This window comes from Pagrus pagrus, assembly GCF_965226575.1.
Source record: "Pagrus pagrus genome assembly, chromosome: 18".
Lineage (NCBI taxonomy): Eukaryota > Metazoa > Chordata > Actinopteri > Spariformes > Sparidae > Pagrus > Pagrus pagrus.
Window position 1 is genome coordinate 12,599,400 of NC_140202.1, and position 13,368 is coordinate 12,612,767.

General features: G+C 41.8%; 1 protein-coding gene across 3 annotated transcripts in view; it reads right to left on the reverse strand.

Annotated features, from left to right (window-relative positions):
• Positions 1-860: 860 nt before the first annotated feature.
• The window catches only part of fsip1 (fibrous sheath interacting protein 1), a 29,331-nt gene continuing 16,823 nt past the window's right edge, over positions 861-13,368 (reverse strand). For 2 of the 3 annotated variants that reach the window (XM_084380709.1, XM_084380708.1), the window contains exons 9-10: positions 11,243-11,395; positions 861-1,757 (exon numbers count right to left, since the gene is read on the reverse strand). In XM_084380709.1, coding sequence (XP_084236835.1) covers positions 1,647-1,757; positions 11,243-11,395 — 264 coding nt within the window. In that variant the 3' untranslated portion in view covers positions 861-1,646. The remainder of the gene's footprint in view (positions 1,758-11,242; positions 11,396-13,368) is intronic. The other variant, XM_084380710.1, reaches the window with a different exon arrangement.

The following is a 13,368-nucleotide window of genomic DNA, read 5'->3' on the forward strand; positions in this document are numbered from 1 at the left end:
CAGAGTTACAAACACAAACAAAGGCAGTGGGATGCAATCCAGCTGCATGTTGAAGACAGGGAGGCCAATTAAAAAAAAGTTACCTCATTAACCAAAAGTTAGATGTTTTAATAGACACATTATCTGTGGTTGACAGTATTTCTTTGATCCGATTGAAACCAGTCTGATTTTAGAACTTACCTGTTTACATCGACTACAAACATGATCCAATGAGATGTGAGTTTACATGCCCTAAAGCATTTAATCAGAATGTCATTTTTTTGTAAATATAACAGAAGAAGAAGAGAATTGTTAACCTGAACACTCTGGCTGTGTCAGAACCACTTTTGCTGTTTTCACTTTTAGCCTTCAAACTTTTCCAGCATTTTCTGATTTGGTCATTGGTTCGGTGGATCACGGCTTTGTTCATCTTTTCCGACACTTGTTGAACAACTCCTTGTTTCAGGCCTTTCAACCATTGAGGTGTTCAACAATCCTCAAAGGTCTTACTGATAACGTTCAGCCACTAAATGTGGCAGTCCATCTCCCCCCTTCCATTGCATTCACGTCACAACACCGCTGTTGTTCCAATCATCTGCCCCGTTGCTCACGCTAGCAAGCAAACATTAACATTGCTAACACTTGATAACGTTAACATTACTAACGCTGGGCAGTACAGTATGCTGGGATTCTGTAGATATCAGCCATTTTTACGTTTTTTTCCACAAACTGGCAACTACCAAGACTCTTGATGCTGACCAAACACAGAAACCACATGATACCAACTCTGTTTGTAGCTGGAACCAATCCTCACTTTGAGATAAACAAAACAATCATTTTGGACAAACATTTTAAAAATGATTCATTCACAGTCATAATAATGTTTTTAAAAAAGGGGATAATTTTATTATGCACCTTTCTACAAGCTCTGCAGATGTGTTATTTGTCCACATAAAAGGTTTGATATTTCAATATTTTAAGATCTCTAACAAACTAGAATTACTGCCCCTGGGCCGTATGCCTCTGCACTCCAGTCAAGTTGCTTTTCCTGAGTTATGGTGTTAAATAATGGCCAGCTCTTTTCTTGCAGAATATTATGATGTCACGATGAAGTCAACCTTTGACATTTTGGTCATAACTTCCAAATTTTATCCTATTAGACATCAGTGTGAAATTACTTCAGAATTATCACATGAATTGCCGAGTAATGGCCAAAAATGTGTTTTGTGAGGTCCAAGTGACCTTTGACCACCAAATTCTAATCAGTTCATGCTCGAGACCAAGTGGACGTTTGTGCCAAGTTTGAAGAAACTCCCTCAATGCTTTTCTGAGATAGCACATTCACGAGAATTGGACACCATGAAGTCACAGTGACCTCTGACCTTTGACCACTAAAATCTAAGCAGTTCATCGTTGAGTTCAAGTGGATGTTTGAGCCGGATTTATTATTAGTGGAATATTAGGGTCCATTTAAAGCAGCTAGTGTGAAACATGTTCATAATCAGACATGTAAGGTATATCCTAATAAATCTAAAAGCTTAACAGGATCCCTCTGAGTGAATGCCTTCACTCAAGAGTTCAAAAATGTCTTTTGTGTCATTGAAATATTCTGTTAAGAGCAAGCGACGATGCATCTTTAGACAGCGAGGCTTCAGACGGAGTCTTTTTTAGGGTCTCGTGGTGTCATTCGTCTCCAGATCCTGGGTCCAGCTCTCTGTCAGCTCACACTCCTCCAGCAGACCATGTAACTGCTCCTCAGTCAGGTCGGGTGGCTCATTCTGGGGGGAGACACAAACATAATTTATGTGTGACTTGAAGTTTTTCTATGATTTTTAGCTATGGAAGTCAACATGTGCGAAGCTTTTACAAGCAATCAGACACTTCCAGTAGACATCTGGCAGTACTGAGGTCACATGTCTCCATTATTACAGAAGTGACGACAGAATATTTTTCGGATCTCTTCCTAACATCCTCCTAAATTCTTTCCCGTTAGACGCACCCTTTCCCGGGATTAAAACTCAGTTCTTGACAAATCCAGACAATGTGTCGGACTAATGCATGACCTGTGATAACAGTGGCAGTTCATAATAATATACTTCACCACTGCAGTCGTCCCCCGTGCCTAGTTGGAAGCTTTCCGGGAAAAAACACTTCCAGTTGGATATAACTGTTGTTTTTCCACTGATAAGTCAGACTCTTCACAGGCAGCCCATAGGGACAGCATGTGAGTTCAAGGCGAAAAGCCAACCCTCTGAAACTAGGTTAGGAGGAAAAGGGATCTGGATTTAAATAAACGCCAATATCTGTTAATGGGAGTGATGTGCTATCTGGCAACAACAACTGTAATCTCTGGTTTCAAATTATCTGGCTATGTTAACTTTTATTCCTTTATCGTCCTAGAAGGCGAGACGTGATTAATTTACCTTAGCACAAGCGCTCAGAGACAGTTGCCATCTTTCGGTGCGAGAATGCTGTACTTTGTTTAAACAGCTGCAACTCAATGGTCAATTTGTTTCCAATAATATCATCTCATTACCTTTCATGACATGAGCGTTACGCCAAAAACGTGTCGAAGAAAGCCAGACCTTTAAATCTCTGAGTGGAATCGTAATCATTGTCATCATTCTCTCAGCATGCACCCGTGTTTCTAGCTGCCATCCCACAATGAACAGAATGTCCCTGGCTTTAAAGAAGGGATGTCCTGATCCAGTTATTCTGTCCCTGATCCTGATGCGTCAGAAGTCATTAATTTATTCTTTTGGCCACTTGGGTGCAACGGAACAAGCTGTTAACACAACATTGACATATAATCACCTTATATGGCTGAAGCGTTAGCAAACACATCCAGTGGATATGGAGCACATGTTTGAGTCTACCTGGGGTATCTAGGTCAAACGTGTGAGTTGGCTGTTAGCGACTGAGCTAAGCCATTTAGCTTAGCACAAAGACTGAAGCAAGGGGAAAGAGCTTGATAAAGCTAGCTAGCTGTTATCTTAACGAATTATTAAGTATTAATAGCTTTGGAGGTGACACTTCCCGATCTGAATAGCGCATTCACAAGGGCGTCCGCCATCTTGGACAAGTTGTTTAGTTGGTCTATGATAATGATTACATCTGCTAATGATTATTTCAGACAGCGGTGCTTGGGTGCATAGCACTGCATGTTTTTCGATGTTCATATTGCTGTTACTGTGAACTGTCCAAGTACTTGGAAAAATTGTGTTTTTATGCTTTGGCAATATTGTTCTCACAGTTTCCATGTCAATAGAACTTTGAATTGGATTAAATTGAAATAAATACTGTGCTACCACAGGCATCCATGCATAAAATTACCAAACAAATTTCCGGTTTTGCTGAGGTTATCTGCGTGCTTGTCCAACGGGTGTTGCCAGATAGTGACAGTGCCGTTTGGTGGATCTTGTTACATTTTGATAGAGCAAGTCTAGATGTTTTCCCTCCGTTTCCAGTCTTTATGTTAACCATAGGTGACGGGTTGTTAGCTGTAGCTTCATAATTAGCATACGGACCATAGAGTGGTATTGATCTTTACATCTAATTCTCGGCAAGAAAGCGAACAAGCATATTTTCACCTCTTGCCCACATCCCGCTGAGTCACCAGTAACAACATCGCATTCCTGCGTCTCATCTATCCCCATTGGCCGAAGCTAATACTCTTCATCGATCATCTGTATTCCTCCTCTGACCAGACCACCCTCTGAAACTCTCCAGCCACTCACCAGGACCCAGTTGCTGATATACATCTCTTCCAGACGATCCTGTCCATGTTCAAAGTCCTCCAGACGGTAATGACGCCCCCTAAGGTCATGGCAGGTTGGGCCACGTTACTCAATTACCCAGACGCTGCATATCATCTCCTACCAATGGAGAGGAGACCACAGGCACCATGGGCACATTCCAGCCTTGATGCCCCCTGCGCATGTTTTTGTCCTTTGACATGCATGTAGCAAGATACAGCCCTTTGCCTGTGGACTCACTTGACCTTCACCTCTAATTGGTGGAGGAAGAGGAATAGAGTCCATGTGTTTGGTATGTTTGTTTTTGTGCACGCATATAACTGTAAGGGTAAAGTAGTCAGCTTTTCCTCCATGTTTATTCTACAGTAAGTTTTTACAGGTATAACTGACACCCCACTCACAGTAAAAAAGAAAATGATTTGCATGAAATGGCGACTGTAGCATAAATTTGCACACACACAAGTGAGCCATTACTGCAACTTGAGACATATGGCACAGAAAAATCCACTGGTCGCTTACAGTCATGTCAGTGTTTGAGCGGTCATGAATGGGGCAATAAAAAAGTGCCCCACTGGCTGGAGAATTAACAGCCAGAAATGCCTTTAAGCAGCACCAGCAACCTTGGACTTGGGAGCTACAAGTTAGACTTTCCTACAGAGTGGAAAGAGAGAGTGTTTTTTTTACAGCTGTGACAAAACGCTATGACTCCTTAAAAGTGGTTGACCTCAGGTGCCCTTAATACCAGGGAGGCCAAGGGGTGTCTGTGGGTGACTGATATGTGTTTTCCTGTCTGTCTGTCTGCTCTCCACAAAGGTCTTACAGCCACTTCAGCTCTTTACAGTCCAGGGCTTCCCAGCAGACACCACATTTATTTCAGTAAAAAGCAGAGTAAAGAGCTGTGAATACAAGTGAGCTGTCCAAAGGAAATACATGACATGTTTGATTGAGGTGGTTCCGCAGAGCACCCTTCTTCCCCCGGGTTATCACTGAGACAGGAACAAGTCCACTTGGAAGGTTTTTTTAATAAACGCAGCATTGCTATCAGACTGAATCCGCAAGGAAACGGATGAAAAGAGCGGGAGAAGATAAAACTTTTGTCAGAACAGGACAAGCTTCTGTTTTCAAGCTGCCATGTGTGGCCTTTGTGCAAGCATGTAAATACATAAATTAGTGTGTCTTGGAACATTTCTCAGTAGGAGAAAGTGAACAGCTGTGCGATCTACTACGCTCAAGGCTGCTTTTGGAGTTATTCCCAGACATACATCCTCTGGCATCAACATGTGAAATACAAGCCGGAGGTGGAAAATCTATAGAGTCTCTGAACACTGACAATTCCTATTGGGAACATGATCACCTATGTTACACTAACACTGACTTATTGAGTTACGCTGCTAAGAAACAAAAATGAAAGAATGAAATAAACAGACAAAAACAAACATATTAATTGGGTTAACATGCTTTGCAAGCACTGTGTTCAACGATGACTGATCGAGGCGTTTCAGGAGCAGTGTTTTCTGTGGGAGAGAGGAGCTTCAGTTGGTGCAGACTATGACTTTTTTAATGATCTTTTAATTGCACAAGAACATATAAAACACATGAGAAAAGCAAAAAACGAAAAGCATAATAGGTCTCCTTTAAATTAATTGCCAAATATTTTGGCGTCAAAATACTATGTCTATATATATATATATATATATATATATATATATATATATATATATATGTTTATTAAGAAAAATACTCCGATAGGTAATATTTCTTATTATATTATATTGATCTTAAGCTTTAGGGACTCATTGATCAACATTTTTCATCATTTTGTTACACTTTATAGATCAGCAACTAATCGATTGATGGAGAAAATAATCGACAGATGAATCGACAACAAAAGTAATCATGAGTTGCAGCTGTATTCGGTGGTAAAGTGCATCCCCATCACCCTCCAATTACTCCTCCTCACTGACTGTCTGCCTGCCTGCTGCTCAGAGAGTTGTTGTGAACATTTTTTGATTGATTTGTACCAGAACAACAACACATCAACCAGGAATTGGCTTTGACGCGGTTGCTTGTGAACTCGACACATTATTAGTTAATTATTTATTATTCCACGAAAGATAAGACCAACCATTTCCCTGGGCGCCTTGTTTCCCTTTCAAGATTAATTTAGTTCACGACTGAGTCATCACTAAAAGTCAGTCAGTCTTAGACAAGACAGAGTCAAATAAATCCCCAAGTCCTATATGTCTGGTGGTAACTGTCAGAATGCCAGCATTACTGCTCCAGACATCTCATACTGCTCCCGTGAGTCTCGCTCCCCCACCTGCTATCCAGACCCAGCAGGCTTACTGTATCTGTCTCAGTCTGGCCTGTAGCCACACAAAGCCATGTGCAGAGTATGTAAGTGTAAGGGAAAACCTCCATCACAGCCCTGTTTAGCTACTCTTTGCAGCGTAATTTGTCACTTCTTACTTGTGACACAGGTGACGTAGAGTTCACGTGTTCTTAGCCCTCCAGACAAGGGAGTCCAGTTTCTCTCCCAACAAACAATGGCAGGGTGGGCGAACCCCCAACCTTTGGTAAAAGATCCAGCTTCGTGGTCACTGTTCTGTATCGGTTTCCCACCTGGAGATGAATCAGACAAAGCAAGAGCTGTTCAGCCCTCTAGCTATCTGCCCCGCGATGGACCACCACCTCTGCACAGCTCACTGTTGGCTCCTGTACACACAGGGTGCACGACCGGTTTACCACAAGCGTAGGCTGCTCGGCTTTCAAGGTCACTGACTTCACTCACATACCTCTGCTCTATCGGCCACAGACCCAGGGGCCAGTCCTCCACTGACGGAGGGAGGAATTCTATTACACTCCCGTTGAGATGTCGAGTCCAACTCACGACTGTCACGTCCTGCTATAGTACACACATGACATAACTGTGCATGCATCGAGGTCAGGAGAAAAAAAGTTGCCAAATGTGAGATTACGAGGATAATAGGTTATAGATAATTTGCTCCAGGTTCTTTCTGTGAAACCTCATTAAAGTCAGTTTATAGGAGTCATTCCTGGCTGAATCCCAGTAGCCTCATTTTACCCCATCCTTTCCCAAAGAGCACCCTGCACATGTACCGTTTGAAAATATAATGCACTCGGACACACCCTGATGTCTTTCTGCACATGTCACAACACCGTGCTCTACTTGTCGTGACTGAGCCATTAAAAGAAGCCCAGTGAGAAATAAAGTTATCCATTTCAGTGATTTAGCTTTCGAACGGGTGTGAAGTTTTGCTTAAGCTAGGCTAAGTAGTCGAAATTTCAGAGTGCCAGTTGGCTTTGCTTGCTAGCTTCCACTCTCTGAGAGAAACTTAGAACAGAGAGAGCAGCAGGGATGATGTATTTTTATAGGCTAACTCTGAAGTTAGCATCGCTATTGAAACACTTTTTAATTAATGTGTGGGGGATTTACTGATGTAAACCCAGTGACTTCTAGATGAGGGAACCGAATGCCAAATTTTGTTGAAAAAGGCGGGAAACTAGCTAGGCTATCAGGGTTGGTGAGCTTTACAGAACTACATACCCAATCATATTGTATGTTTACAATACCTTCTGGGTAGAAAATCCCTGCATCACGCGCTAGCTTACACAAAATAATACCAATCTAATTTAATTAATATCTAATTAGGTTGGAGACCTAATTTGCTCGTTGGCAAGATGTCACCCATAGGTACATCTCAAAGACACTAGTAAAACAAAACAGTACATAAATTAGGCACAGCAGAAACGTCAGATAGGTCGGACCACCGCGTCTAAAGGTGTACTTCGTAAGAAACTAGATTTTTTAAGTGTCATTCCTGACTCGTCTGACGCTTTGGGATGGCAGTCAACCCGATCTTCAGTCCCAAAGCGTCAGTATATGACGAGCAGAAATAAACAAATCTGCTGATTTCAAATATCTCTGCAATGCAAACCAACCACCAGTTGTCTACTTGGTAGTGACTGCTGTTGTCAGCGTTTTAGAAGAGGCTCAACAACGGCAGTTTTGGGATTTACCACTGCCAATGCACATATCAGGAATACCTTTATAACAAAAACCATCTAAGGCGTGAGTGGGAGCCTAACCCTAACCTTACGCTCTTCCAGTAATTAGAAGCAGTGACACAGGAAAAAATGGCGAGTACTGTGGAGACTTCTTTTCGTCAAACTGTCTCTATTTCAGGAGATCATAAAGTGGCAAACGAGAGCAGACAGCATGACAAGCCAAAGGGAAAGAGCCGGTAGCCAGGATAATGCTGGCATCGAGTAGCGAAGAGGGCGAGACGAGCTGAGAGCGAGAGAATCCTTTTTCTCCATGGCTCCTCTGTTCTGGCAGAGCTGACTGTGGAAAAAGAGTTGTGAAACTGCAGAGCTGGCACAACAGTGAGGCTCAAAAATGCCTGAACAGTGAACCCAACAGATTCACGTGTAGGTTCCCTCTTTGACTGTAGGTGTCTGTTCACGTAACACCTGGCTCTGCTTCTCTTAGCTGATTCTATTAAGTGATACGATCTTTCAAAATCTGACTGTTAAAATCAGATCAAGTCACTGTCTGTTGTCTATTGTGGCCGATCCAAAACATATAAAAGCGCTGTGTGTCCGGCATAATAGACAAGTGAAAGCTAATTCCTGAGTACTCATGAGATTAAAAAATTTCCCTACTGGAACAATCATGTCTAACTGTAGATTTTGGGATCGTCCTTCCTTTCGCTGTTGATCTGGGAACGCAGCCAAATAAAGTTGCTGGAAATTAGCACGGGATCAGCTGTGGAGAATCACAGATTTAGCTCTTCTTAGCAAAGTAACCATGTTGAACTCCCATTTCCTCTTTCTGGAAATGATTGTTTTATCTGTAGTTTTACGCACTTTTAACAGAGAACAATCACAATCATATCAGCAATACTTTTCAAGGAGAGGAAAGGCCAAGACCTTGCTGCTCAGGCAAATATATTACTAATAGAGAAAAAAAGAAAATGGAAAATCAAAGGTGAGGGGAGAGATTCTTTGGCATGGCGATGACTTTCACTGGAACGGGGGATTGTTTGGATTGAGAGAAAGGAGAAGCAGAGATGACGCACAAAATTACAGGTCTCAGATCCGTATCCAACACAACACAGCTTTTGTTTGAGTAAATAACGGCAAAAAAAAAAATAAATCAGGTAGATCTCTAGACAAACCTTTTGTTAACACACAGGAATCTATCACACTGAAAGGCAGCGAGTCTGTCGACACTGCTACAACGAATTAGTCTTAACTTTTGAACATTTTCCACCGTAACAATAGGCTCTACGCTCCAGCAGCAGGCCAGACTAAACATTAGAGTGTTTCACTTCCCATTTGGAGGGAAACCATCTAATATCCAATCTATCATAGTAGCTTTAGAGAGGTATGGCACTTCAGTCAAATATTTTTATTTCAAACATGTTCCTAAAACAAATTCGTTAACAATCAACCTCTCATGTTCGCTTCCTCGTCTGGAATTCAGGATTCATTTTCATTTTCTAACTCTTAAGTGTTAACTGTTAGTAGACCCCGTCTCTTAGAAAGATCTGGCAGACAGAGAGAGAAACAGCATTATCTGGAGCACGGCACTACAGCTTACACACGTACGTTTTTGGACTAGATTTTTATAATCCGTCCAAGAAATGATATCACTTTCTATATGGCAGTATTTGTAATTTACTAGAGCTCTGCATGCTAACAGGGTGAAATAGGGTACTAATAAAAAATAATTGAAAATGCTACAAATACTAAGTAGTTCTTATTTGTATTTAAGTAGGTCACTCAATAATAGTGCTTAAAAGGAATAGTTCAATATTTTAGGGGATACACTTTTTGTTTGCTTGCTGAGAGTTAGATTAGAGGAAATCAAAAGATTGGTACCACTCTCTTGTCTGCGTGTTAACTTTGGAGCTGGAGCTAGGAGGCCATTATCCTAGCTTAGCTTAAAGACTGAAAGCAAGAGGAAAGGTTAAAACTTAATCCTACCAGCACATGTAAAACTCATTTAAACACACTGTATCTCGTATATATATATATCCCTGCATCATTTAGAATTTGATTTCTTTCTTTTTCTTTTTGAAGCCTGCAGAGCTGGTACACACTTCAGGTGCAAAAAGAGTGCGAGAAGACATTTGAGTTACGGATGATGTACAAATCAACTTTATGACTGTGCTGGAGCTGTGTGAGCCTGCGTGAGTGTCCTTCCAGACAAATTCCATACAAATAAATCTTCCAACCACAAAACAAGCCCCCGTGGCACTAAGAATATACACTGAAAAGTGTGCTGTGTGCATTGCAGTCGCTGGCTGGGTTCAATCGCTTGGTGACAGTATATAAAATGCAGTGACACATAGCTAAATGCAAAGAGCGTCTAGCTACACCAGTATTTAAGAGACTGGTGGTTTTGATGTTTCCTCAAACGGAGTTTGGCTTAATTAGCAAAAAATTCCAATTGTGTCTCCTTAATTAGGCCAGGAATAGGTTTGGGTTGCATGGCATGGTGCCTTGTTTGATGTGCGGGTGTGGCTGCCACTTAATGGTTTTATTAGCTCACGGTTTGTGAGCAAGATGGGCATCTTTTATGTCTAAATAAGGCTTATAGACATCATGTTGTGGTTCATCAGTGTGAGAATTGATGTGTTGGGAAAGTTTAGGATAACACTTTTGAATTTGTATTCCATCGAATCCATCCTGTTTGCGTAAGTACGCAAACAGGATGCTTGTTGTGCAAGACTGGGAGAATCTGCCCATTCAAACACTGACAAAGTGAAACTACAACATTCATCTCAAATGTTTTTCTTTCCTCTCGCACAAAATTTAAAGTCATAAATGTCAGAGGAAGCAGAAATCAGCGCTATCAACCTTTGTGCTTGGAACATTCTTGTGTTGCGCCTTTAGCTACAGGGTTTGGGGTACGAGTGACAGTTCTGCTGGTTGTAATTCTGCAGAGGCTCCTAAAACCAGACGGCGCTCAATGGTTTCTAGGGAACACTGTGGAGAGTGGGACATCAAATCTCAGCGAAGAATGCCAGAGAGCAATGAAACACTGTGGAGGACTAAAGGCCATCAGTTGAGTAAACTACCTCCCTCGCTCTCGGATGGAATCCGTGTGCAAAGCAAAGCAGAGAAAGATATTTAACCCAGCGCTAACTGAAAATGTAAGTCAAAACACATATTTTACACACCGCACACTACTATGCACTGTAAAGTGAGTAAGAGAAAGAAGGAGAGAAGAGAAAGGAAGAGAAAAAAGTGAAAAAATATGGGCCTGCAGAGACACGAATATTGCATGTGATTTCATCGTCCCATTGTGAGAATGACTGAGGACGAAATTGTAATAATTTGTCACACACGTGTCTACGGATAGAAGCACTGAGGACTGCTATAATGCACAACACAGGCACTGTGTGGATGTCAGTACTTGTGTGAATTTGAGCATGTGTTTTGTTGTGTGTGAACGATCGTAGCTGCTTTGAACTCACAGTCATCTCTTGGCCCCGGCCCAGGATCTCCAGCTGCTGTTGGATCTCTTGGAGCCGCCTCTCCTGCCCTCTCCTCTCCTTTATATCCTGCAGGACCGTCTCTCCTGGCTGCGGGTCCCCATCGCACTTCCAGCCAACGTCTGAGCCATGGGCCTGATACACAACAGACACGACCGGTTCTCACGGGGAGCAAACAACTCATCTCACGTGTGGACGTGCTTGGGTGCTCTCCTAAAGCTGCACTCACAGCTTATGGCCGTCGCTCAGAAACATTTAAATAGCAATCAAACCCGTATAACAGTTCATCACAATTCATTTCTGTGAAAGTTTTCCATTCCTCTAAGACTCCCGAGTTACCGTATGCTTATCTCACCACGATGGTGTTGTGTCCTTAAGATGTAGAGATCAACACCAGTGGTTTGCTACTTCTTTACTACTTTTTTTATACACTGCACAGTAAAAGCAGGTACTCATTATAAGAGCTGAGAAAGCCCAAAAGCTACAGCTACAGTCCACATGGGGTCCAACATAAATCACACATTTATGGCATCTGCGTGCACTGTGCTGACACAATGAACCACAAGCTGCATCCAAAGCAAACTTCGAAAATGGGTCAGGAGGAAATGGGCGAGTCCAACCCGGTGGCCCAATCCACACACAGCTGATAAGTGAGAGGCTTGTCCTTCCGACCATACGATGGATCTTTTTCTATCGGAGGGAAAATGAAGTCATCAGGTTCAAGTGACAAATATTCAAACCAGTCATAAAAAAGAAACTGCGCTGATGCTGAAATGCTATGCTGCGATGACTGAATAGCTTCTGTTGATGTAGCTGATGGACAACAAGTGCTGAAAACTAGCACAGAGGTTGTAATTCTCAAATGTAAACCCACCATGTCAGCCATTGGTTTGTGGACTTCGCTATTCAAGTCTCTAGTTTGGTATCACAGCTGTTACCATCTTGGTTTTTCCTTTTTTTTTTTTTTTTAAGGAATGGCGTATCATGGGGCCTCTCAATAGTTCCTGAAAGTTAGCTGTAAATACTATCAGCCAAGTACTTTAGACTTAAGACTTTTTTTATTCATCTCACTTCGGGGAATAATAATTTACAAAATGAATATAATGCTGTATTGAAGAACACTTGAAACTGGAAACTGAGACCATAACCTCATTAGGAAACTGTTTACTGAGGTAAAAGAAATCAAGTGAGAAGTAGGGCCATTTTCTCATAAACCTACATACAACTGGACTTCTTTTTGAAACCAGTGGAGAATTATGTTTGCAGTGCAGTGAAAACAAAGTGTTATTTGTTTCCCTTTTCTGTTAATAGGTGCCCCTAAATCTTTTACACTTGATCTTTAATTTTCTTCCCTACCGCACCCACAATTAATTTCTTCATGAGTAAGGATGGAAAAACATGGCTAAATGACCAATACTGTAGTGACTGACCAGAGAGTGACCTGTGGTATGGTCATTTTGCGACCTCTAAAAATACACAGCCACTCTATAAAAGCAGCAGCTAGGTCGAAAAAATTGTTGGGTCTGAGAGGATGTTGCCAACCACAGGGCTGTTTTGGAGTGTCAGTCCAGCGCCGTGTGGTTGAAATCTCCATCTCTCTCGGTTAGTCTGGATGGCAGGCAGGCGTACGTATGAACTTATAATGTCGAAATTGATGGATATTTCATAAAATGTCGACATCTCAATAGGGACTTGCACACAACCAAATAGTAGGTTAGCGGAGACAGTGGGACCCAGCAGAAATTGTGAACTTAAACGCTGAGTTACTAAATCTGTTGTGACATATTTATGATAGGATGTAATCTTAGTTAAACCCAGGGTAGGAGGGGAGTTCAGTTAAGTTGAGCCAGTGGGTTGTCAAGAAGAATGAGTGCTTCTCCCCTTATTAATAAGAAAAACAGACATGTCTACTCCACTAATATCACGTATTGCGTTTACACAGATTTTAGGCAACTGAATGATACCAGTGCGACATCATTTTAATGTTCAAATCTTGGCAAAAACAAGAATCTTCTCAGATTTTCCTATAGTGTGTGTGGCCTCACCTACCAGTGCCCTCTGTCTGCCTATAGGGAAATAATGACAGCTTCTATCTGAAGCCTCTTTTA